This window comes from Ceratotherium simum, chromosome 36, assembly GCF_057802395.1.
Source record: "Ceratotherium simum simum isolate JZ-2026a chromosome 36, ASM5780239v1, whole genome shotgun sequence".
In the NCBI taxonomy this organism is placed as follows: Eukaryota; Metazoa; Chordata; class Mammalia; order Perissodactyla; family Rhinocerotidae; genus Ceratotherium; species Ceratotherium simum.
In genome coordinates, this window is record NC_141935.1 from 30,883,649 (window position 1) to 30,907,554 (window position 23,906).

General features: G+C 34.4%; 1 protein-coding gene across 1 annotated transcript in view; it reads left to right on the forward strand.

Moving 5' to 3' along the window:
• CATSPERE (catsper channel auxiliary subunit epsilon) overlaps positions 1 to 23,906 on the forward strand; it is a 186,317-nt gene that overhangs the window by 78,561 nt on the left and 83,850 nt on the right. The window contains exons 8-9 of the mRNA XM_087424248.1: positions 2,112 to 2,218; positions 18,634 to 19,126. Of these exons, the coding sequence (XP_087280374.1) occupies positions 2,112 to 2,218; positions 18,634 to 19,126 (600 nt within the window). The remainder of the gene's footprint in view (positions 1 to 2,111; positions 2,219 to 18,633; positions 19,127 to 23,906) is intronic.

Consider the following 23,906-nt stretch of genomic DNA (forward strand, 5'->3'; position numbering starts at 1 on the left):
TTCATTGTGTAAGAGCTCTTTCACAGCTGTATTGTGAAAGAGCTATACTCTCCTCTTGGTGCTGAGATTTTTTTCTTCTTTATTTATTCAACAAATATTTATAAATGCAGGTTTGGGAGGCAGAGCCTCCAGGAAGCAGGTCAGTTTTGGACATATTGGTTTGATGTGCTTGCAAGACAACCAAAAGTCAGGGTTAAGAATCTAATTAGATACATAGATCTTACACTAGATATAAAATTTGGGGTCTGGGCTATACAATTTGAGGAGTTTTATAGGAATTGGATGATACTTGAAGCCATGTGATTGGATGAGATTGCCTAGGAAGAGAATGTACTATGAGGAGAGTACTAGGACAAAGAGAGTCTACAATCAAGCTGGGGATGCCACAGAGCAGGTGGGAATGGTAATATGGAAGCCAAGGAAGAGAGTGTTGCAAAGGGGAGATTAGTCCAACCTATCAAATGCTGCAGAAAAATCAGGTAAGATAAACAAAAAATGTTCATTGAGTTTAACAACATGTATAACCATATATTGATGTTACATCTAGAAAAATACTTTTAAAAATAATAATACAAAGTTTGGCACTAGTGTAGTGAAATTTGTTCTGCCACAGATTACTAGTAATAAAATAAATTGTTGTAGTCCTTTTAGAAATCATTTTAAGAATATGTATCAAGAATTTTTAAAGTGTTCGTAACGTTTGACCCGGTAATCACACTTCCAAGAATCTAATCAACAGAAATAGACCTAACAGCGGATAGGACTGTATATCTGATGATTTCCATGGCAATAATATTTAGAATAGTGAGAAAATAAAACTACCTAAATGTCTAATAGGGCAGCGTTAAGTCAGTGATGATAATTCACTCAACGGAATATTGTGCTATCACTGAAAATGATGTCTATATAGACTTCAGGCTATATAACATAAATATGTAACAGTAGTCCCAAGAAAACATATTTTTGATAATTTCCATGTGGTGATTTTTTCTATATTTATAAAATTATTTTTAATGACCATGAATTACCCTTAGTGGAAAAATATGTTTTTAAGCTTGTTTACATGATTGTCTTAACTTTTTCTTGTCCTATCCTTTTTTCTATCATCTTGTTGTATGTGTTGCTTATTATATTTTATTTCTATCTTATTCTGTGTGACATTAAGAATGCTTCACTTACTCTTTTCTTTTGCAGTTATATGAAAGATAGTTGTATTTAAAATTCTGAATAGTGAATAAGATTTTCAGAAACAAAATTAAAATATCTATTATTTATAATTTACCATGCAAACCTATATTCCTCTATCAAAATCATCAAATGTGTATTCTCCAGGGAGGCCTTCCCTAACTATCATTCCTACTCTCAAAAATAGGTTAAATCTCCCTATTAGACTATCCCATAGTTCCAACTCCACTCTTACTGACACTATCAGAGCAATCTCAAAGGCTCCTTTGTGGATGGTTGACATATGTATAAGACATTAAATGGGAGCATTATTGGAGGGTTAGGGCAGAAGGAAGCTATGGAATTCCAGACTGGCTCTCATTATCTGATGTTTTTATTCTAGGGCTGCCCCATAATGAAACCATTGCCTCTATTCTAAAAATACCTTATTAGGGATAATTCTAGTCTATTCAACTTAAATCTCAGGCAAAAAGGAGGGAGCATGTCAGATTTATCTATATACTAAGAGAATTTTTGTTAAAGCCTCCGGATATCATTTGAAACCTGCCTTGAAAAAGTATGTTGTTTTGAAGGCAGCTCATACACAAATAATTCTAACAGATTAGTTTTAGAAACTCCATTATGTATTTCATTGAGATTAAAACTAAGTGTATTTATTAAAGTGTTCCCATAGACTCAATTCATTCAGGATTCTGATTGTGCATAGTATTTTTGACATGTTAGATTTAGTTATAATTCATAAAGTTCTAATGGGGAGGAGGCCATGTAGTAGGAAAAAAACAAACCTGAATCTTGAAAATGTGGTAAATTTATAAATGTAAACAATGTCTTAACTAAAATAATAAATTCAATATATCATGATGTAATTTCAGAATAATTTTGGCTATGAAAAGAGTAAAATGTATCAAATGGATTTTTTCTTACAGAATTCCATAATACTTAGCAAGCAGCTGGCCACTTTGGGACAGACACCTATCGTATATACGATTCTGAAGAGAAAAATTTATTTTCCACATACAACAATGAAGAATGGGTATTTAATTTTTAAATTTCAAATATAAAATTCATCTTTAAAATTCGGTAAAATAACAATCAGAAACTTAAAGTAAAAGAGATTTTAAAACCCTAGTTGAATTTCATGGAATATCTTATACGTAATTTCCAAGTAGCTTCTTTTATGATATACAAAAAAATTGTGACAATGAGAACTAGTTACCAACTCAGAGAGTGCTGGTCAGACTCCTGGATTATAGTTAAAATTTGTATTAATAGCTAGACCTCAATCCAAGAGCCCCATTCAGGATGGTGGCAAATCTTGGCGATCATAATGTTTTCTGCTGGTTCATAAAAATGAGACACTGGTGTGACTGATGGCACTATTATTACCATCAGCAGTGTGCACACATACACACACACAAACATACACCACAAATTCCACCTGAGAGGTAAAATCTGCTACTGTTAAGTCAGTAGGTTATCATGGAGTTTAGACAGCCTTACTTAATCTACTGAGCACCTAGGCTCAGGGCAAGGTGCTCATAGCTGAAAGATACAATTCCTGCCCTCAATGACCTTACAGCTAGTGGGGGAGACAAGTAAACAAATAGATGCTATGACGGAGATGAGCCCAGAGGTGCACATAGAGAGTGCACCAACTAAGGCTTGGAGGGAACCAGGGGGGACTTTTTGAAGAAGTGATGTCTGCATTATTGAAAAGAAATAAAAGTTAGCCAATTGGGGGAGCATTCCAAACAGAGAGGCAACATATACAAGGGCCTTCAAACAGAGACTTGAGAAAGCAGATGCATTCTAGGAGATGCATAGAAGTTCAGTTCATGGGTAAAGGGTGCCATTCAGAGAGAGAAAATATTTTTAAAGCAATTAATCTGGAGATAAAATTTCTGCTGATTTTATGTAACTTTGGGAGGTAAGGAGATAGGAGAAACAGTTGCTATAAAACCAAACTAAAGGCCTTGTCTGATCTAGCAGGCAGGTAGGACAGTTAAAGATACCATTTGTTTCTTTTCTATTTTTAACAGCTTTGTTGAGATATAATTCTTATACCACACAATTCATCCTTTTGAAGTGCACAATTCAATGGCTTTTAATACATTCACAGAATTATGCAACTATCACTACTATCTAATTCTATAATATCTTAATCAACCCCAAACGAAACCCCATTCCATTCTCCCCCCCCCAGCCCTTGGCACTACTAATCTATTTTCTGTCTCTATGGATTTGCCTATGCTGGACATTTCATATCAAGAGAATCATACAATATATGGACTTTTGTGACTGGCTTCTTTCAGTTAATATAACGTTTTCAAGGTTCATCATGTTGTAGCATGTATTAGTATGTTATTCCTTTTTATTGCCAAATAATATTCCATTATATGGATATACCAACGTTTTCTTTATTCATTCTTTAGTTGATAGACATTTTGGTTGCTTCCACTTTGGGGCTATTATGAATAACGCTACTATGAACATTTATGTACAAGTTTTCATGTGAACATAATGTTTTCATTTCTCTTGGGTGTACACCCAGGAGTGAAATTGCTGGGTCACGTGGTACCTAACTTAATTTCTTTGTGGTCAGAGAAAATACTTTATATGATTTCAATCCTTTTAAATGTATAGAGGTTTGTTTTATATCCTAACATGTGGTCTGTCCTGGAGAATTTTCCAGGCATACTTGTGAAGAACATGTAGTCTACTGTTGGGTGGAATGTTCTATAGATGTCTGTTAGGTCTAGTTGGTTTATAGTGTTATTCTTCTGTTTCCTTGTTGATCTTCTGCTAGTTGTTCTAGCCATTACTGAAAGTGGTATATCCAAGTCCCCAACTGTTACTGTTGAATTGTCTATTTCTCTCCTCATTCTGTTTGGTTTTTGCTTCAAGTGTTTTGGGTCTCTTTTGTTAGATGAATATGTCTATAATTGCTATACTTCCCTGATGGACAAACCATCTTGACATATAAAATGTTCCTCTTTGTTTTTGTATCTTTTTTGTCTTAAGGTCTATTTTGTCTGTTATTGGTATAGTCACTCCAGCTTTCTTATGGTTGACTTTCCATCCTTTTACCTTCAACTGTTTGTATTTTTGAACCTAAAATATATCTCCTGTTGACAGCATATAGTTGGACATTCTTTTGTTATCCAATCTGACAATTTCTGCCATTTGATTGGATGTTCAGTCTATTCACATTTAATATTATTACAGATATAGTTGATTTATGTCTGCCATTTTATTTTTATTTCTCATGTCTTTTTTGTTCCTCTATTCCTCCTTTACTGCTTTCTTTTGCATTAAGTGAATATTTTCTAGTGTAACAATTTAATTACCTTAATTTTTTTCACTATATTTTTGAAATATTTTCTTAGTTTACCCTCTAAGGCTGGCCACATACATATTATCAGAAGCTAATTCAGATTTATACTAACAATTCCAGTGATATATAGGAATGTATTCCTATATAGCTCTATTTCCGTCCCTCTCCTTTTTATTATTTTTATGCATATTACATCTATATATGCTGTAAACCCAATGATACATTGTTATAATTATTACTTTAAGTAATTTTCTGTCTTTTAAAGAAGCTGAAGGAATAAAGGAGAGCCAGTAATATGTATAGCATTTGTTATATTAACGTCCATATTTACCATGTCTAGTTCTCTCCATTTGTTCCCGTGAAGCTGAGTTACCATCTCTTGTCGTTTCCTTTCTCCAATATGGCTGTGCCCCCATCCCTCTCCATTGTGTAATTATTAGCAAGTATATTACATTTCAATGTTATAGGCTCAACAATACAGTTGAATACATATTGTTTTATAAAATTTCTTTTTAAATCAATTAAGAGAAAAAAGAGATATTGATTTATACTGCCTTTTATAATTATAAAATTACCTTTACCCATGCTTTTTGTTTTTTCATATGGATTTGTATTACTGTCTTCTGTGGCTTGCTTTCAACCTGAAGAATTTCCTTTAGTATTTCTTATAAGGTAGGTCTTCTGTGACAAATTCTCTCTTTTTTGTGCATCTGGGAATGTCTTAACTTTGTACTTCATTTTTTTCTTTTCTTTTTGTGAGGAAGATCAGCCCTGAGCTAACATCTGATGCCAATCCTCCTCTTTTTGCTGAGGAAGATTGGCCCTGGGCTAGCATCCATGCCCATCTTCCTCCACTTTATATGGGACGTCACCGCAGCATGGCTCTACAAGCCCTGCGTCAGTTCACGCCCAGGATCCAAACCGGGGAACCCTGGGCCGCCACAGAGGAGCGCGCCTACTTAACTGCTTGCGCCACCAGGCTGGCCCCATTAACTTTGTACTTCATTTTTGAAAAATGATTTTATTGAATATAGGATTTTTTTCCCCACACTTTGAATATGTCGTCCCACTGCCTTCTGCCCTCAGGGGGAAGATTTCTTTGTGATGTATCATTTTTTTATGCTGCTTTTAAGATTTTTCCATTTCTTTGGCTTTCAGCATTTTTACTGTGATAATCTGTGTATGTGGATCTCTTTGTATTTATCATAGCTGAAGTTTGTTGAGATTCTTAGATGTGTAGATTAATGATTTTCATCAAATTTGGGAAGTTTTTAGCTATTATTCAAGTATTTTCTTCTCCTCTTTTTCTCTCCTTTCCTTCTAACACTCCAATTATGTATGTGTTGGTGCAGTTAATGATGTCCCACGTTTCTCTGAGGCTCTATACATTCTTCTTCGTTCTTTTTTCTCCTTCTGTTCTTTGTATTGCGTACTCTCTGTTATCCTACAAGCTCAGTAGTTCTTTCTTCTGACATTTCAGATCTCCTGTTGAGCCCCTCTAGTGAACTTTCCGTTTCAGTTATCATGGTTTTAACCCCACAGCTTCCATGTGGTTTTTTATCTTTCCTGTCTCTTTATTGATGTAAGTCTATTTGATGAGACGTTGTCATTGTACCTTCCTTTACTTCTTCAGGGATGTTTTCCTTCAGTTCTTTGAACATATTTATAAGGGCTCCCTTGAAATCTCTGTTGTATTCAACACCCGGGCCCTCTCACAGGCAGTTTCTGATGCCTGCTTTATTCCTTTGTTTGGATCGCACTTTCTGGTTTCTTTGCATATCTGTTGTTATTGTTGAAAACTGGACATCTAGATAGCATATTTTAGCAACGCTGGGTACTGCCCCCTCCTGGGTTATTATCGTTGCTTATTTGTTGAGTGACTGGCGGGACTATTTTAGTGAAGGTCATTACTCTGCATTGTGAAGCCTCTGATGTTTTTCCTCAGAAGGCACAGCCTTGGGCATCATACTGTCAGCCTGGCTGGAATAACAGTAGCCAGAAAAGGAGAAAAGGGAAAATAACATTGTTTAATACTTCAAAATATTACCTCAGTAAACTCATTCCTTCAAAAACTAAATTACAAGGCAAACAAAGAACAGAGGGTGAAGGAATCTATAAATTAAAAGATATTTAATTTAAACACTGTCCAGATACTTCAGTATATTAAGGAATTATTTTTTAAATAGTACTTGATGACTTCGATGTCACTTGTTCTTTAGAAAGTCTTTATCTTTTAAAGATACATAAAATTGAAATGGTAATAAAATTAATCTGTTTCTCCAAGGCACCCAGCCTAGATGATTTTGTGAACAAATTCTCCTAAGCCTATAGGCATAAAATAACGATCTCTATATTGTTGAAACTATTCCATACGTTTAAGAATATAGACATCTCTCCAATTCATTACATAAGGCTAGCATAACCCCAATATCAAAAATTAGGCATATAGAACATAAAAATAGATCAATTTCTCTTTTTAATACAGATTTAATATTACTGTATTAAAATCAACACTACTTTAAAGAAATTCTAGAACATGATCATATAGGCAAAGATGTTTCAACATGAGGAAATTAATGTAATTTACCATACTAATAGATTAAAGGAGAAAAACTACTTAATTGTCACAATAAGTGTGAAAAGAATTTTTTATTAAATCCAGCATCCATTCTTGATTTTAAAAAGAATTAATAAATTGGAATCAGGAGAAATTTTTCTTAACTTAAAACAAATGTACATATAAAAGACTAACAGTAAAAAATAACAAATAAATTGATGAAACGTGAATCATTCTCATTAATGTCATGAACAATAAAAGTATGCCCATTTTGACTTGTTTTTCCACATTGTACTTATAATCCTGCCCAATGTAACAGGACCAGAGGAAGAAGAGCAGTAAGAAGAAAAATGTTAGAAAGAGAGCAGAAGGAGGAGGGGAGGGAGGAAGGGGTGAAGAAGGGGAAGATGGGGAAGGAGAAAGAGAAGATGTAGGTTTGGTGAGGGGTAGGGAAATATGGGGAGCGTAAATTGGTAAAACAGGTGAATCAAAAATATAAATTGGTTAAAAATATTTTGGAGGAAGATTCCTGCAGTAGGTATATTTTATTTTATTTTATTTTATTTTATTATTTTTTTTATTTTATTTTATTTTTTTTTATTTTTATTTTTTTTTAAATTTTTTGTTTATTGCAGTAACATTGGTTTATAACATTGTAAAAATTTCAGGTGTACATCATTGTACTTCTATTTCTGCATAGATTACATCATGTTCACCACCAAAATACTAATTAGATGTAATCTATGATTTAACATGCCAACTCCTAAGATTTCTTTCTATAGAAGTACTAGCATGACTATGTAAAGTGTTTGTATATGTGTGTTCATTTAAGAAGAGTTTGTGGTGAGTCCTACCAAATGTTTAAAGAAGAATTAATACCAGTCCTTCTTAAATTCTTCCAAAAAACAGAAGAGGAGGAAACACTTCCAAAGTCATTTTATAAGGCCAGCACTACCCTGATACCAAAAACAGACAAGAACACTACAAGAAAAGAAAATTACAGGTCAATATCCCTGATGAACATAGATGCAAAAATTCTCAACAAAATATTAGCAAACCAAATTCAACAGCACATTAAAGATCATACAGCATGATCAAGTGGGATTTATTCCAGGGATGCAAGGATGGGGATGGTTCAACATTCACAAATCAAACAACGTGATACCCCACATTAACAAAATGAAGGATAAAAGTCATATGATCATCTCAATAGATGCAGAAAAAAAGCATTTGACAAAATTCAACATCCATTCATGAAAAAATTCACAACAAAGTGGACCATAGAGGGAACATACCTAAACATAGTAAAGGCTGTGTATGACAGGCCCACAGCTAGCATCACACTCAACAGTGAGAAGCTGAAAGCTTTTTGTCTAAGATCAGGAACAAGACACAAATGCCCACTCTCACCATTTTTATTCAACATAGTATTGGAAGTCCTAACCAGAGCAGTGAGGCAGGAAAAAGAAAGAAAAGGCATCCAAATCAGAAGAGAAGAAATAAAACTCACTATTTGCAGATGACACAATATTATATATAGAAAACCCTAAAGACTCCACCAAAAAACCATTAGAACTAATCAATGAATTCAGTAAGTTGCAGGATACAAAATCAATATACAAAAATCTGTTGCGTTTCTATACACCAACAATGAACTATCAGAAAGAGAAATTAAGAAAATAATCCCGTTTGCAATTTCATCAAAAAGAACAAAATACCTAGGAATAAATTTAACCAAGAGGTGAAAGACCTTTACACTGAAAACTAAGATATTGATGAAAGAAATTGAAGAAGATACAAATAAATGGAAAATATTCCATAATCATGGATTGGAAAAATTAATATTTTTTAAATGTCCATGCTGCCCAAAGCAATCTACAGATTCAATGCAATCTCTCTGAAAATTCCAATGGCATTTTTCACAGAAATAGAACAAACAATCCTAAGATTTGTATGGAACTACAAAAACCCCAAATAGCCAAAGCAATCTTGAGAAAGAAGAACAAAGAGGGAGACATCACACTTCCTGGTTTCAAACTATATTACAAAGCTGTAGTAATCAAAACAGCATAGTATTGTAATAAAAACAGACACATAGATTAATGGTACAGAATGGAGAACCCAGAAATAAACCTATGCATATATGGTCAATTAATTTATGACAAAGGAGCTAAGAATATACAACGGGGAAAGGATAGTATCTTCAATAAATGGTGTTGGGTAAACTGAACAGCCACATACAAAAGAATGAAACTGGACCACTATCTTATACCATACACAAAAATCAACGCAAAATGACATTAAAGACTTGAACATAAGACCTGAAACCATAAAACTCCTAGAAGAAAACATAGACAGTAACCTCCTTGACATCAGTCTTGGCAATAATTTTTTGGATTTGACACTAAAAGCAAAGGCAACAAAAGCAAAAATAAACAAGTGGGACTACATCAAACTGAAAATCTTCAGCAGAGCAAAGGAAACCATCAACAAAATGAAAAGACAACCTGTGGAATGGGAAAAATATTTGCAAATCATATATTTGGTAAGGAGTTATCAAATATCCAATATCCAAAATATATAAAAGACTCGTATGACTCAATAGCAAACAAACAAACAATACAATTTAGAAATGGGCAGAGGAACTGAATGAACATTTTCCCAAATAAGATATACAGATGAACAACAGGTATATGAAAAGATGTTCAACATCACTAACCGTCAGGGAAATGCAAATCAATACCACAATGTGATATCACGTCACACCTGTTAGAATGGCTATTATCAAAAAGACAAGAGATAACAAGTGTTGTCAAGGATGTGGATAAAGAGGAACGCTTGTGCATGCTTGGTGGAAATGTATATTGGTGCAGTGGAAAACAGTATGGAGGTTCCTCAAAAAATTAAAAATATAACTATCATATGATCCAGCAATCCCACCTCTAGGTATAGATCCAAAGGAAATGAAAACAGGATATTGAAGAGGTGTCTGCACTTTCACATTCATTGCAGCATTGTTCACAATAGACGAGATATGGAAACAATCTAAGTGTCCATCAATGGATGAATGGATAAAGAAGATAAGAAGAATATATATATATATATGTTATATATATATAATGGAATATTATTCTGCCATTATAAAGAAGGAAATCCTGCTATTTGCAACAAGATGGATGGACCTTGAGGGCGTTAAACTAAGTAAAATAAGCCATACAGAGAAAGGCAAGACAAATACTGCATGGTATCACTTATATGTGGAATCTAAAAAAAAGTCAAACTCAGAGAATCAGAGAGTGGAAAAGTGGTTGCCAGAGACTTGGGGGAGACGGGGTGCTGAAATAGGGAGAGGTTGGTAAAAGAGTACAAACTTTCAGTATAAGATGAAAAGGTCTGAGGATCTAGTGTAAAACATGGTGGCTATGGTTGATAACACTGTATTATATAATTGAAATTTACTAAGAGATTAGAACTTAAATGTTCTCTCACATACACACACAAAGATAAATATGTGAGATGATGGATGTGTTAACTAACCAGATTTGGGGGCGGGGGATCCTTTCACAATATATATGTATATCAAATCACCACAGTGTACACCTTAGACACCTTACAATTTTGTTAGTTATACCTCACTAAAGCTGAAATTTTTTTCAATTTAAATTTTTTAAAGAATATCTTGCAAGGAAAAAAAAAAGTAGAAATAACAAGCTTATCAGCTGGGGAATCCATTCTGCTCTAACAAATTGAGATTTTCCGTTGTTTTGCACTGCTATAAATCACATTATCTTACTTATAAATACATTTTTCATGAAGAAATGTATTTTCAAGTATTTCCTTTTTAAGCTATGTTCCTTAAATTTTAAGAATATTTGCAGAGTTTTTTTTATCCAGTTGGGCTAATTAGAGCTAAATTAATAATAGCATAGTGAGTTAATTATCGCCAACATTGGCTGGTAAAAATCAGTCTCTTGAGACAAACATAATGAACTAACATAATTTTCCACTATATCCAAATAAATATATAGTCTAAACTTTATATGCTAACATGCATAGAACGATTAAATAAACTTTTGGACATTACGCAAAAGCTCTTTGCCATTTTTAGCAAGAAGACTTATTCAGAAATCCAACTTTCTGAAAACTGGATAGAGAATGAGTATAGATTTAACTTAGTTTTTTTGGCAACACATATGCCAACAGGTTTCCACAATTGATTCAACAAATATTCATTGTATATCTACTTTATATCAGGCCACTGTTAGAAACTAGGGTTATAGTCAGGGTCCATAACTTTCATATTCAAATTCTAGTTTGGAATTCAAGAATTCAGTTTCTTATAATTCAAATTCTAATATGGAAGATGGATAATTGGCAAGTAAATAAATAAGTAAACAAGATAATGTTATGTTGTATCAGGAACTATGAAGGTAAAACGCTAGGTGATAATACAGAGAGAAACACATTTAGATAGCATCTTAGAGGGGGCATTGAGTTGAGATATAAAGGGTATGATGAACCAGTAATTCAAAAAACATGGAAAGAGGTGTTTACAAAGGAACATAGACTAGCAGATGCACGAACAGTTCTAGACCAATAAATTTGAACTTAAATGGAAAAAAATTCCAGAAAAATTTTCAAACATGACTCAAAAGGAAATGTAGAATTTGAGCAATATTCAAACTAAAAAGAAACTTAATCAGTATTCAACAATCTTTAAGGAGGGGAAGAGAGCACTAGCACAAACAAATAATTCCAGTCCTAAACAGCAAAGTGAAGTTAGCATACCCAAATTCAGGCAAGGAGTATATGAGAAAGGAAAATTATAGGCTAATTTCATTCATGAACCTAGATGCAAAATCCTAAATAAGATAGTAGCAAACTAAATCTAACAATTTATGAAAGAATATATGACATAAGATCGAGTTGGTTTATACCAGAAGTGCAATGTTAGTATAATATTTTTAAATGTTTTAATATAATTTACTACATTAATAGATTAAGGGAGTAAAACTGCATGATCATCTCAATAGGGACAGAATAAAGCTTTACTTAAAAATGAAATTGTTCTTTATTTCATATCATACATAAAAATAACCTCATATGAATAATAATAATAATCTCAGAGGACATACAAATGAAAGGCTAACCTGAAAAACTTTTAGAAAGGAATAGAAGAATATCTTTATTGCCCCAGGGTACAAAATGATTTCTATAATAAATCAAAAGTAGCTCAAACTATAAAAGTAAAGATTTGATCAACTCAACTCATTAATAAGTACATGAAATGATGTTCAACCTTATTAGTAATCAAATAAAAATATTAATAGCCCAATGATATCCATTTGACACACACCAGATTGATAAACATATTAACGTTTTAGAGATTGTTGGTGAAAATATGTGTCTCAATCCGTTCAGGCTGCTGTAACAAAATACCATTAACCAGGCGGCTTATAAACAACAGAAATTTATTTCTCACAGTTCTGAAGGATGAAAGTCTGAGATGAGGGTGCCAGCATGGTTGGGTGAGGGCCCTCCTTCTGGGTGGCAGACTTGTTGCATCCTCACCTGGTAGAAAGGGCTAGGGAGCCCTCTCAGGCCTCTTTCATAAGAGCATGAATCCCATTCACGGGGGCTGCACCCTCGTGACTTACGCACCTCCCTAAGGCCCCACCTGCTAATACCATCCCAGTGGGCACACAAACATTCAAACCATAGCAACACGTAACAATTGCGTATTACATACGTGGCTAGTAGAAGTGTAAATTAGCACAATCAATTTGAAAGATAATTTTACATTATCAGGCAAAGTGGAAGATGCACATACCAATGGTTCAGCAATTCAATACCAGTATATACCCTAGAGAAACCCACGCACAGGCACACTAGAAGGTGTGTAAAAGTATATTTGTATCAGCATTGTTTCTGATAGCAATATATATATACGTATATATATACACACACACAAATTATACAGCAGTGAAAAATGAAACACAGCAACACAAATCAACATAAATGAATTTAACAAACATAATATCGAATGAAAAAAGCAAGTCATGGAAGAAAAATACAGTATGATTCCATTTATATAAAGTGCAAAAGCTTGAAAAATTAAATAATATATTGTTTAATAATACATATATGTGGTAAACTGGTTTTTTAAAGCATGGGAATTGACTTGCATATATTAACTTCATATCCTACAACCTTGCTATAATTGCTTATTAGTTCCAGGATTTTTTTTGTATCTGTTCTTTGGGATTTTCTACATACATAATCATGTCATCTGCAAACAAAGAACATTTTATTACTTTCTTCCCAATCTTGTATACCTTTTATTTCATTTTCTTATCTTACTGTGTTAGCTAGCACTTCCAGTATGATGGTATGAAGCTGAAAAGGAGTGGTAAGAGGAGACATCATTGCCTCGTTCCTGTTCTTAGGAGGAAAGCATCTAATTTCTCACCAGTAAGTTTTTTGTAGATGCTCGTTTATCAAGTTGAGGAAGTTTCCCTTGTTGCTAGTTTGCTGAGAGTTCTCATTATGAGTGAGTGTTGGATTTTGTCAATTTTTTTTTTTTCTGAGGAAGATCAGCCCTGAGCCAACATCCGTGCTAATCCTCCTCTTTTTTGCTGAGGAAGACTGGCTCTGAGCTAACATCTATTGCCAATCCTCCTCCTTTCTGCCCCCCCCCCAAAGCCCCAGTAGATAGTTGTATGTCATAGTTGCACATCCTTCTAGTTGCTGTGTGTGGGAGGCGGCCTCAGCATGGCCGGACAAGCGGTGTGTCGGTGCGCGTCTGGGATCCGAACCCGGGCCGCCAGTAGCGGAGCACGCGCACTTAACCGCTAAGCCACCGGGCAGGCCCGTCAAATGCTTTTTCTGCTTCTGTTAATATGATTATACGCTTTTTCTTCTTTAACCTGTTGATGTGATAGATTACATTAATTGATTTTTTAATGTTGAAGCAGACTTGCATAACTGGAATAAATCCCATTTGGTCATGGTATATAATTCTTTTTGCTCATTGTTGTATTCAAATCGTCAGTGTCTTTATCCGTAATGTCTTTATCTGGTTTTCGTAAGTAGGGTAATGCTTGCCTCATGGAATGAGTTGGGGAGTATTCCCTCTGCTTCTGTTTTCTGGAAGAGATGGTAGAGAATTGGCATTAATTATGGCATTAATTATCTTAAATGCTAGAATTCACCAGTGAACGCATCTGGGCCTGGTGCTTTTTGTTTGGGAGGGTTATTAATTGTGTATCCAATTCCTTTAATAGATATATCCCTATTCACATTATCTATTTCTCCTTAGGTGAATTTTGGTAGATTGTGCCTTTCAATTGGTCCATTTCATCTAAGTTATCAAATTGTGGGCATAGAATTTTTCATAGTATTCCTTTATTATTCTTAAATGCCAATGAGATCAGTAGTGATGGCCCCTCTTTCATTTCTGATACTAGTAAATTGTGTCCAGATTTTTCTTTTTTTCTTAGTTAGTCCAGCTAGAAGTTTATTGATCTTATTGATTTTTTTCAAAGAACCAGATTTTGGTCTCATCAATTTTCTTTATTGCTTTTTTGTTTTCAATTTATTGGTTTCTGCTCTAATTTTTATTATCTTTTCTTCTGCTAGCTTTAGGTGTATATTTCTTTTCTTTCTCTTGTTTCCTAAGGTGGAAATTTAGGTTATTGATTTATGTCTTTCTTCTTTTCTAATATATGTATTCAATACTATAAATTTCCTTCTAAGCATTGCTTTCACCGCAGCCCCCAAATTTTGATAAGTTATATTTTTATTTTCATTTAGTTAAAAATATTTTTAAATTTCTCTTGAGATTTCTTTCTTGACTAATGTATTATTTAGAAGTGTGTTGTTTAATCTCCAAATATTTGGAGATTTTCCAGCTGTCTTTCTGTTATTGACTTCTAGTTTAATTATATTGTGTTTTGAGAGCCTACTTTGTATGATTTCTATTTTTTAGAATTTCTTAAGTTGTGTTTTATGACCCAGGATATGGTGTGTCTTGGTGAATGTTCCACATGAGCTTGAGAAGAATGTGTATTCAGCTGTTGTTGGATGCAGTATTCTTTAACTGTCCATTAGCTATAGTTGATTGATGGTGCTGTTCAATTCAACTATGTCCTTACTGATTTTCTGCCTGCTGGATCTGTCAATTACTGATAGAGGGGTTTTGATGTCTGCAACTATACTACTGGACTTTTCTCTTTCTCCTTGCAGGTCTATATTGTTTACTAAGACATACATGTGGCAAAACTAGTTTTTAAAAAGCACAGGAATGTAAACATGAATGCAACTACAAAATCAGGCCAGTGATTACCTGTAAGCAGGTGGGGGTGGGAGGGAAGGAAAGACATACAGGAAATTTCCAAGATATTGATAACGTTCTGATTCTTGATCTAGGTGATTAGTACACGGGTGTTCATCTTAGTAGTAGTCTTTAAACTATGTGTGCATCATATAGTCTTTTGTGTATATAATACATTCATAATAAAATTATTAAATAAATGATATTTTAAAAGAAATATAAAGAAAATATGCATATGTAGAGAATATCAGAGGTCCATTTAAAAAAAGTGCTGCCTTGGATGCCATAAAGTAGCATCCACATGATTGACTGATATGGGCTTAGAAAAGATGATCCTTATAAAAGATATATTGTGTGGTAAAACAAGAAAGCAAAATAAAAGAGATAATTCTTCGGCAGGACTTGAAGGACAAGTAGAATATAGAGATGGAGGAGAGGGAATGGGTGCCCCGAGGGAGGGGAAGAGTGCGCGCAGTTTGGGAAGGCAAAAAGAAAGAACACCCCTGAAATATAATGTGGCAAGTGAAATTGAATAGGAAAAAATATGGAGATTCCCTAAAAATCATTTGGAATAGTTTGAATTTTTTCCTGGATATAATTAAGAGGCCACTGAAGTTTCTAAGCAGAACCTGACTTAATGAAATTCAGTTTAAAGGAGATAAATTAAAACATCACAGATAAAATGCATTTGTTTGTCTCTATTCTCTCCCAAAATCTCTCTCACATAACAGGGAGAAAAGTTTTTAAAGTGTAGACCTATGAGGACAAACGAGGGGGAGGGAAACAAGAAGAGAAGATAGAAAGCAGAGAGAGAACCGCTACCTGACTTAGTGCAGCACAGAAATTCAGTTCATGAAGAGCTTGCAGGAGGGACTTGTAAAGTGATGGGAACTCCCCAGCGTGCCTTCAGTCCTGTCCTCCAGCCCTGCTCCCTGAATGTGGAGACCTAGCATACATCCTCCTGGCAAGATAGAAGACGATTCTTTTTTGGATTAACTGATCAGACCTACTTAAAGAAACTTAAATTTGGAGTTGGGTGGGGAGAAGCACAGTGGGGCCAAGGGGAGTAAAAGGTATCCCTCGAAGCTGACTCGCAGCTTGTTACTGCTTCTCTTAAAATTTTTTTTTTTTTGGTGAGGAAGATTAGCCCTGAGCTAACATCTGTTGCCAATCCTCCTCTTTTTGCTGAGGAAGATTGGCCCTGGGCTAAGGTCCGTGCCCATCTTCCTCCACATTATATGTGAGACACCACCACAGCATGGCTTGATAAGCAGTGTGTAGGACCGCGCCCAGGATCTGAACCTGTGAACCCCGGGCCGCTGAAGCAGAGCCCGCAAACTTAACCACTATGCCACGGGGTTGGCCTCCTGCTTCTCTTAAATATTAATGGACAGCCAAGGACCACTGAACAGTTACAGAAGGCCTCCAACATGAGTGTCAGAGACCTCAATCAATAAAGAGAGCAATGGAACTCAGAGGAAACAGCACACAGCAGGGAGCAAAGGAAAACTTCACAAAAAAATATAAATAGCATCTTCACAGAAGTAGGAGAAGATATTATATTACATAAAAGAAGATTAAGATGCTATAAAATGGGAAAGAAATAAGAAAAACAATTTGAAAAGTGTCGTCACAATAAAAAAAATCAAAGGTCTGCAAACAAAATGATAGACATGGACAATTGAAAAGCTTAGTACACCCTGGCCAGGCCTTGAGTGCTGGGTCCTTCCTAGGCCTTGTAGATAACCAATTATCCACTCAAACAAAGTAGACACTGATACCTAGTCGTAATGTGGCTGCACGTAAGAGATTATTACATAGCCAATGGACAATGTACGAAAACAGTACTGGTGATTTAAAAAATTGTCCTTGAAACCAATTTTAGAGTCAGTGGAGTGTCTTTCAAAAAGCAGTAATTGCACCGAGTTTCATGGTGGCATGGTTTAAGGCATAGAGGTTTGATAACAACTCGACAACTGCCCCAACATGGGGTCCTCTTGACCTGGCAGGACCTCATTCTGATGGACAGAAGGCCCTCACCACCAACCCAATGTGTATTCACCAAGGAAATAGGAAGCTCAAGAAGCGTTTACTGAGCATCCTACAGCCTGCTGTAGCCTGGATTGCCCTGCTCAGAAACTCTCCTTAGAACTTTTCATACTTCTAAGATACATATAGGAGTGCTTGACTCCACAGATTCCTCTGTGTGTCCTCTTCAACAGATAGACCAAGCCCTGTCAAATTTTAGAATACCAAGAAAAAAAGGGAAGATCTTAAAAACTTATAGAAAGGCAGCCCAGTGAAGTAAACAAGAATCAATGTGTCATCTGACTCCTCTTTAGAATACCTGGATACAGAAAGACTGGAGAAGATGCCCTCAAAGTTCTGAAGTCTCTACCTAGCCAAATTATCCAGCGAGTGTGTAAAATAAAGATATTTTTGGATATTCAGGGTCTCAAAAAATTTATGTTCATATACCCTTTCACAGAGAGGTACTGAAGAATGTGCTTTATCAAAACAAGAAAGATCAAAGCATTGGATCCAGGAAATGGTGGCTTCAACCCACAGAGTAATGAAGGGAACCTCTGCATGGACCACATGGAAAATATTATGGAGTGCCATTTTAACTACCTATTGGAAAACTTAGAAAACCAAACAAATTTTCAAAATGAAATAATTATTAACTCCAGGGGAACTACTGTAAATAAATATATATATGAAAGAAAGCATAATCATAATATAATAAATGGCTCAGTACTAAACAATATTTACATAGTAATAACAATGTAAACACTATAGATTTGGCTAAAACACTGTGATATTAGTTTGAGAGAAGAGGAAAAAATGTATGGGTAGGTATATTATATGAGAGAGACATCTTCATCTGTCATATAAGAAGCCAATAGATTATGTATAAAAATTATATATTGAGAGCAATATAAGAATATTTATTTGAGAATATGGAGACACATCCCAGAAGAAAGAGCTGTAAGAGTCAAGATTGTTTTCCTTTGGAATAAGAGTGAAGAATGAGGAGAAATGGGGCAATGGTAGCATTTTAGTACTATATGATTTGTTTTACACAGATTTATGTTGATAAAAGTAAAAATTTGTAAAAAGATGATAAAAGTCAGCACTGTGCAAGATGGATGAGAGGAGAGAAATAGAAAAAGAAGGAGAAAGAGAAAAATTTTATTCTTATGTTTTCTATCTTTCTCTTCTTAGGACCTGGCATGTCTCAGTACCAATGACAGCAGATGATATACTAAAGGAGATTAGAGGAAATCAAGTGGCTTTTCAAGATTGCTTTATTGCAGATTTTCTCCTCCTGCTGACTTTTCCTTTGTTGACAATTCCTGAGATGCCTGGTTTCTTACCAATCTCTTCACCACGTGGCAGTCAGTTAATGGCAGACTGGTCTGCCTGTGTTCCTGCCTCTGTTGTTGTGGTAGCCGACATGGAGACCTTCCAAACCAATGATTCATTCCGTACTTGGACCAGAATCAGAGTGCCTCCAAACACTCTGACTGACAACGAAAGACACAGTGTGTCTGATGTGAACCTATCGCAGGATGGAATATTTTTTCTAATAAATGGTATTCTTTACATAAAAAGTTTTCATGCATTTACAAGACTGGGAAGAAATGAAAGTCTTCCTGATGGTGGAATTATTGGCATTACATCAAGAAAATGGTGTTGGGTGAAATATTTATTGAAGGTTAGTAAAAGATTATGTATATATGTATATTACACCTACACGTTTAGACATATTTACCATTGTGTTTAACTCAGTGATATATCAGAGACTATACTAGGCAGCTTTTTACAGAGTTATTTTGTTTATGGTTGTAAATAGCTTTATCTTCCTGACCTACTTCTCAGAGGTCTCTTTACAGAGATGCACCTCCAATAATAGAGAATAAAATGAATCTTGTATATTATTATTCAGAGTCATTTAGTCATACTATGGGAGTTTTGTTTTACCTTGAAATGGGCAAAAGATCCAAAAAATTATTTTCCCCAAACAAAGACTCTGTGTGCTCTTAAAAGTGAATTAACTCTTTCATTTCTGACAATATAGTGAGTAAGATATCCTGAAGCTATCACATCACAAAACACCTAAAATGCTGCATAAAGATTTTAAACCTTCTTTTAAGTGCATTGCTTGACTTACATGGTAGTAAGGGAAATCCTGAGTGGAAGGAGGGGGAGTCCTGGAGCACTAATCCAGAGGCATAAGCAAATTCCAAAATCTCAGCTACCCTAAGGCCATGTGCTGATTCCAGATATTCAGACTTCTGGTTCTTTAGACCGAGTTTTGGGCCTGAGCAAGGTAGGGCATCTGATGATAATTTTTTGCGTAAAATAAGAACCTTCAAAAATTTCCCTGTATAATTAAATCTATCTTACCTTTAACTCTTAGAAGGAGAGAAAAAGTCTGTCTTTAGAATTCATGATCAGAAGCCAACCCACATGCACTTGGGGGCCCAAATTCACAGTACTTATGTAGTTCAATAAAACATTAAGCCCAGCACCAAGCAGAAGCAAACACAAATTATTTATGGAGGAATAAACTCTCCAGTCAGGCTTTGAAAAATTTCCACAAATAGCATTCTGACAAAATTGAGCTCATGCTCAAAAATGGCAAAACAAACGAAGAAACAAGATGCCATGGGAGTCAGCAGAAACAACAAAGAGCAGAACCATTCCTGCAAGGACGTCAGGTATTGGAATTGACAGAATATAAAATATCTTTAATATATTTAAATAAATGGAAAACATAAGGAAAAAGCGGTCTATCAAATGGCAAAGCAATTAGTAAAACTAAAAGCAAGGAAGTCATTACCGTAAAATTTAGGATAGTGGTTATCCTGGAAAAGAAAGATGTAGTGATTGGAAGAGAGCATGGGTGGCATCTGGGAGTTCTGATAATACTCTATTTCTTAATCTATATGGTCATTACATGGACTTCTGCTTTGTGATAAATCTTTCAGCTATATATATTTCTATTTGGTCCATTTTCTATATGTGGATTATATTTCAAATTTTTTAAATGTTAAAATATTACATTTTATGTAATAAGCTTAGGTAAAACTAATAATAACTGAAATGTAATATTCAATGGACAGTTTAAATGGAAAATTGCATACAACAAAAATAACTAGTGCCTTAGAAATTAGATAAGAAATTAAACAAAATGAAAAACTGAGAGAAAAAGGGATGGAAAACAAGAAAAAGAGAGTAACAGAGATGAAGAAGAAAATAGAAAAGAGAAGATCCAACATATATCTAACCAGAACTCCAAAATAAAAGATTAGAATGGAAAACAGCTGAGTTTTTTTCAGACTTAAAGAAAGATATCAATCCTCAATCCAGAAATACTAATAAATCCCAACTGATATAGGAAAAAAGAAAACCCACTTAGACACAAAATAATGAAATTGCAGGGTATCAAAGACTAACAAGAGATGTTAAAAGTATCCAGGGGCCGGCCCAGTGGCATAGTGGGTAAGTGCATGCGCTCCTCTGCAGTGGCCCGGGCTTCGGATCCCAGGTGCACATGGTCGTACTGCTTGTTAAGCCATGCTGTGGCAGCATCCCATATAAAGTGGAGGATGATGGGCACGGACGTTAGCCCGGGGCCAGTCTTCCTCAGCAAAAAGAGAAGAGTTGGCGACAGATGTTAGCTCAGGGCTAACCTTCCTCACCAAAAAAAATTAATTAATTAATTAATTAAAAGTATCCAGACAGAAAAGACAAATTACAAACAAAGACAATAAAACAATTAGACAGGATCAACGGAAGCCAGAAAATAGTGAATTACTCAAATAACTGAGATAAAGTTATTGTCAATCTAAAATTATATACATTCAATGAAACTATCCTCAAGAACAAAAAGTTTTTAAACTATTTTGAGAATCAAAACCAGAGATTTTAGAATATAAATAGAATAATTGTAGTAAAAATTTATTAGATGTGTTCAATAGCAGAATGGAAATGACATGACAGAAGAAACAGTCAATGAGCCCGAAGTTATATCAAAAGAAATTTTCCAATCTAAACAGTAGAAAAATTTTGTCAAAATTGAACCAAGCCTCAGAGACCTGTGGGATAATACCAAAATACTAACATTCATGTCATTGGAGTCCAAGAAAGAGAGGAGAAAGAGTGTCATGTAGAAAAAATATCTGAATAAATCATGGCCAGAGACTTGCCATGTTTGGTAAAAGATATAAACTTAAGGAGTTATGAAGCTCAGCAAACTCCAAACAAGATAATTGCAAAAAAATTCATAAACTACTGAAAATCAAAGGAAAAAAAAAACTTGAAAGCAGCCAGAGAAAAATGACACATCATATATAAGAGAACAATGATTCAAGTCATGGCAGATTTCTCTTCAGGAGCAACAGATGACAGAAGGCAATGAAGCAATATTATTAAGGTGCTGAAAAAAAAGAAACAGCCTAGAATTCTATTTCCAGACAAAAACGTCTTTCAAGAATTAAATAGAAATAAAGATATTCTCAGATAAAGGAAAACTAAGAGAATTTGTTACCAACAGACCTTCTCTAAATAAATAAAGGCCTAATGAAGCTTATCAGGTGGAAGAGAAATGAGAAATTTAGAACTTTAGGAATGAATAAAGAACAACAGAAATGGTATATTTCAGATTTTTATACCCTTAAATTCCTTAAAATATGTATAACAGGTAAAAGCGAAACTTAAAACATATAACATTTTCTGGTGGGGTTTTTAACGTATGTTGACATAATACATATGACAATTACAATGTAAATGACAAAGGGTAAAGGAACCTATGGGGTAGTGAGATTTCTTCCTTCCACTTGAAATATCCAAGTATTAATTCTAAGTAGGTTGTGAAAAGTTAAATGCATATATTATAACCCCCAGAGCAAACATTAAAAAAATTAGACAAGACAGAGTAAAATAATCCAATAGATAAAATGGAATACTAAAAAAAATAATAATAAAATTTAAATAATCCAAAAGAAGGCAGAAAAGGGAAACACTGGAACAAAAACCAGAGGATACAACAGAAAACAATAAAATGGCAGAGCTAAATAGAAATATATCAATAATTTCACTAAATGTAAATGGCCTAAAAACACTGATTAAAAGGCAGAGATTGTCAAATTGGGGTTTTGTTTTTTTTAAAAAAAAGAGCAAACTGTATGCTTCCTATAAGAAGCCCACTTTAAATATAATGTTGCAGTTGGATTAAAAGTAAAACATTGAAAAAGGGTATACCATGCAAACACTAGAAGAAAGCTGGAGTGGCTTTATTACTATCAGACAAACTAGGAAAACAATCAAGGATAAAAGAGGGACATTATATAATGGTAAAAGGTTCAATTTATCAAAAAGACATAACCATCCTAAATGTGTATGCACCCAACAACTGAGCTTCAAAATACATGAACCAATATTATTTGAATTGAAAAAAGAAAGAGATAAATCCACAAGTTTATTAGAAGATTTCCACACTCCTTTTTCAGTAAAATCAGCAAGGACATATGAGGATAAACAACACCACAGGTCAGAAAACCATCGCCCATCAGCCGTAGCCAGCCTGCCACTTGTCTTGTAGTGTTATTGGAACACAGCCGTGCTCCTTTGTCTATGTATGATCTCTGGCTGCTTTTGCACTGCAGCAAAACAGAGGAAAGTCTGCACCAGAGTCTACATGGCCCCAAACCTAACATATTTACTATATGGCCCTTTTCACAAAAAGTTTGCTGACCCCTGAAATATTCTTAGTATTAACTATCAACCAACTTGACCTAATAGACATTTGTAGAATATATTCCACCCAACAACAGTAGAAAATACATTTTTTTTTCAAGTGGATGTGGAATATTAACCAAGATAGACTATATTTTGGAACATAAAACAAACTTTAACAAATTTAAAAGAATAGAAATCAAAGTATGTTCTCCAACAGAATTAAACTAGAAATCAATTTTTTTTAAAGATGTGGAAAGCCCTCAAGTATTTGAAAATCTACAAAGATACATTTAAATAACCTTTTGGGCAAAGACAGTTTCAAGGGGAATTAGAAATCATTTTTAGCTGAATGAAAGTGAAAATACAACATATTAAAACTAATGGAATTAAAAGAAGAAATGGACAAATCCATAATTATAGTTGAAGATAAAATAGCAGAAATTAGACAAGGGTATAGAAGAACTGAGCAACCAACTGAATCTAATTGATATTTATAGAACATTCTACCCAACAGCAAGCAGCAGATGACATATTCTTGGCAAGTGTTCATGGAACATTTACCAAGATAGACCATATAATGAGTCATAAAACAAACCTCAACACATTTAACAGAATTTAAATCATGGAAAGTATGTTCTCTAATCAGAATGGAATTAAACTAGAAGTCAGTAACAGAGATATATCTGTAAATACTCCGATTCTTGGAAATTAAACCACACACTTCTAAATAATTTGTGTGTTAAATATAACAT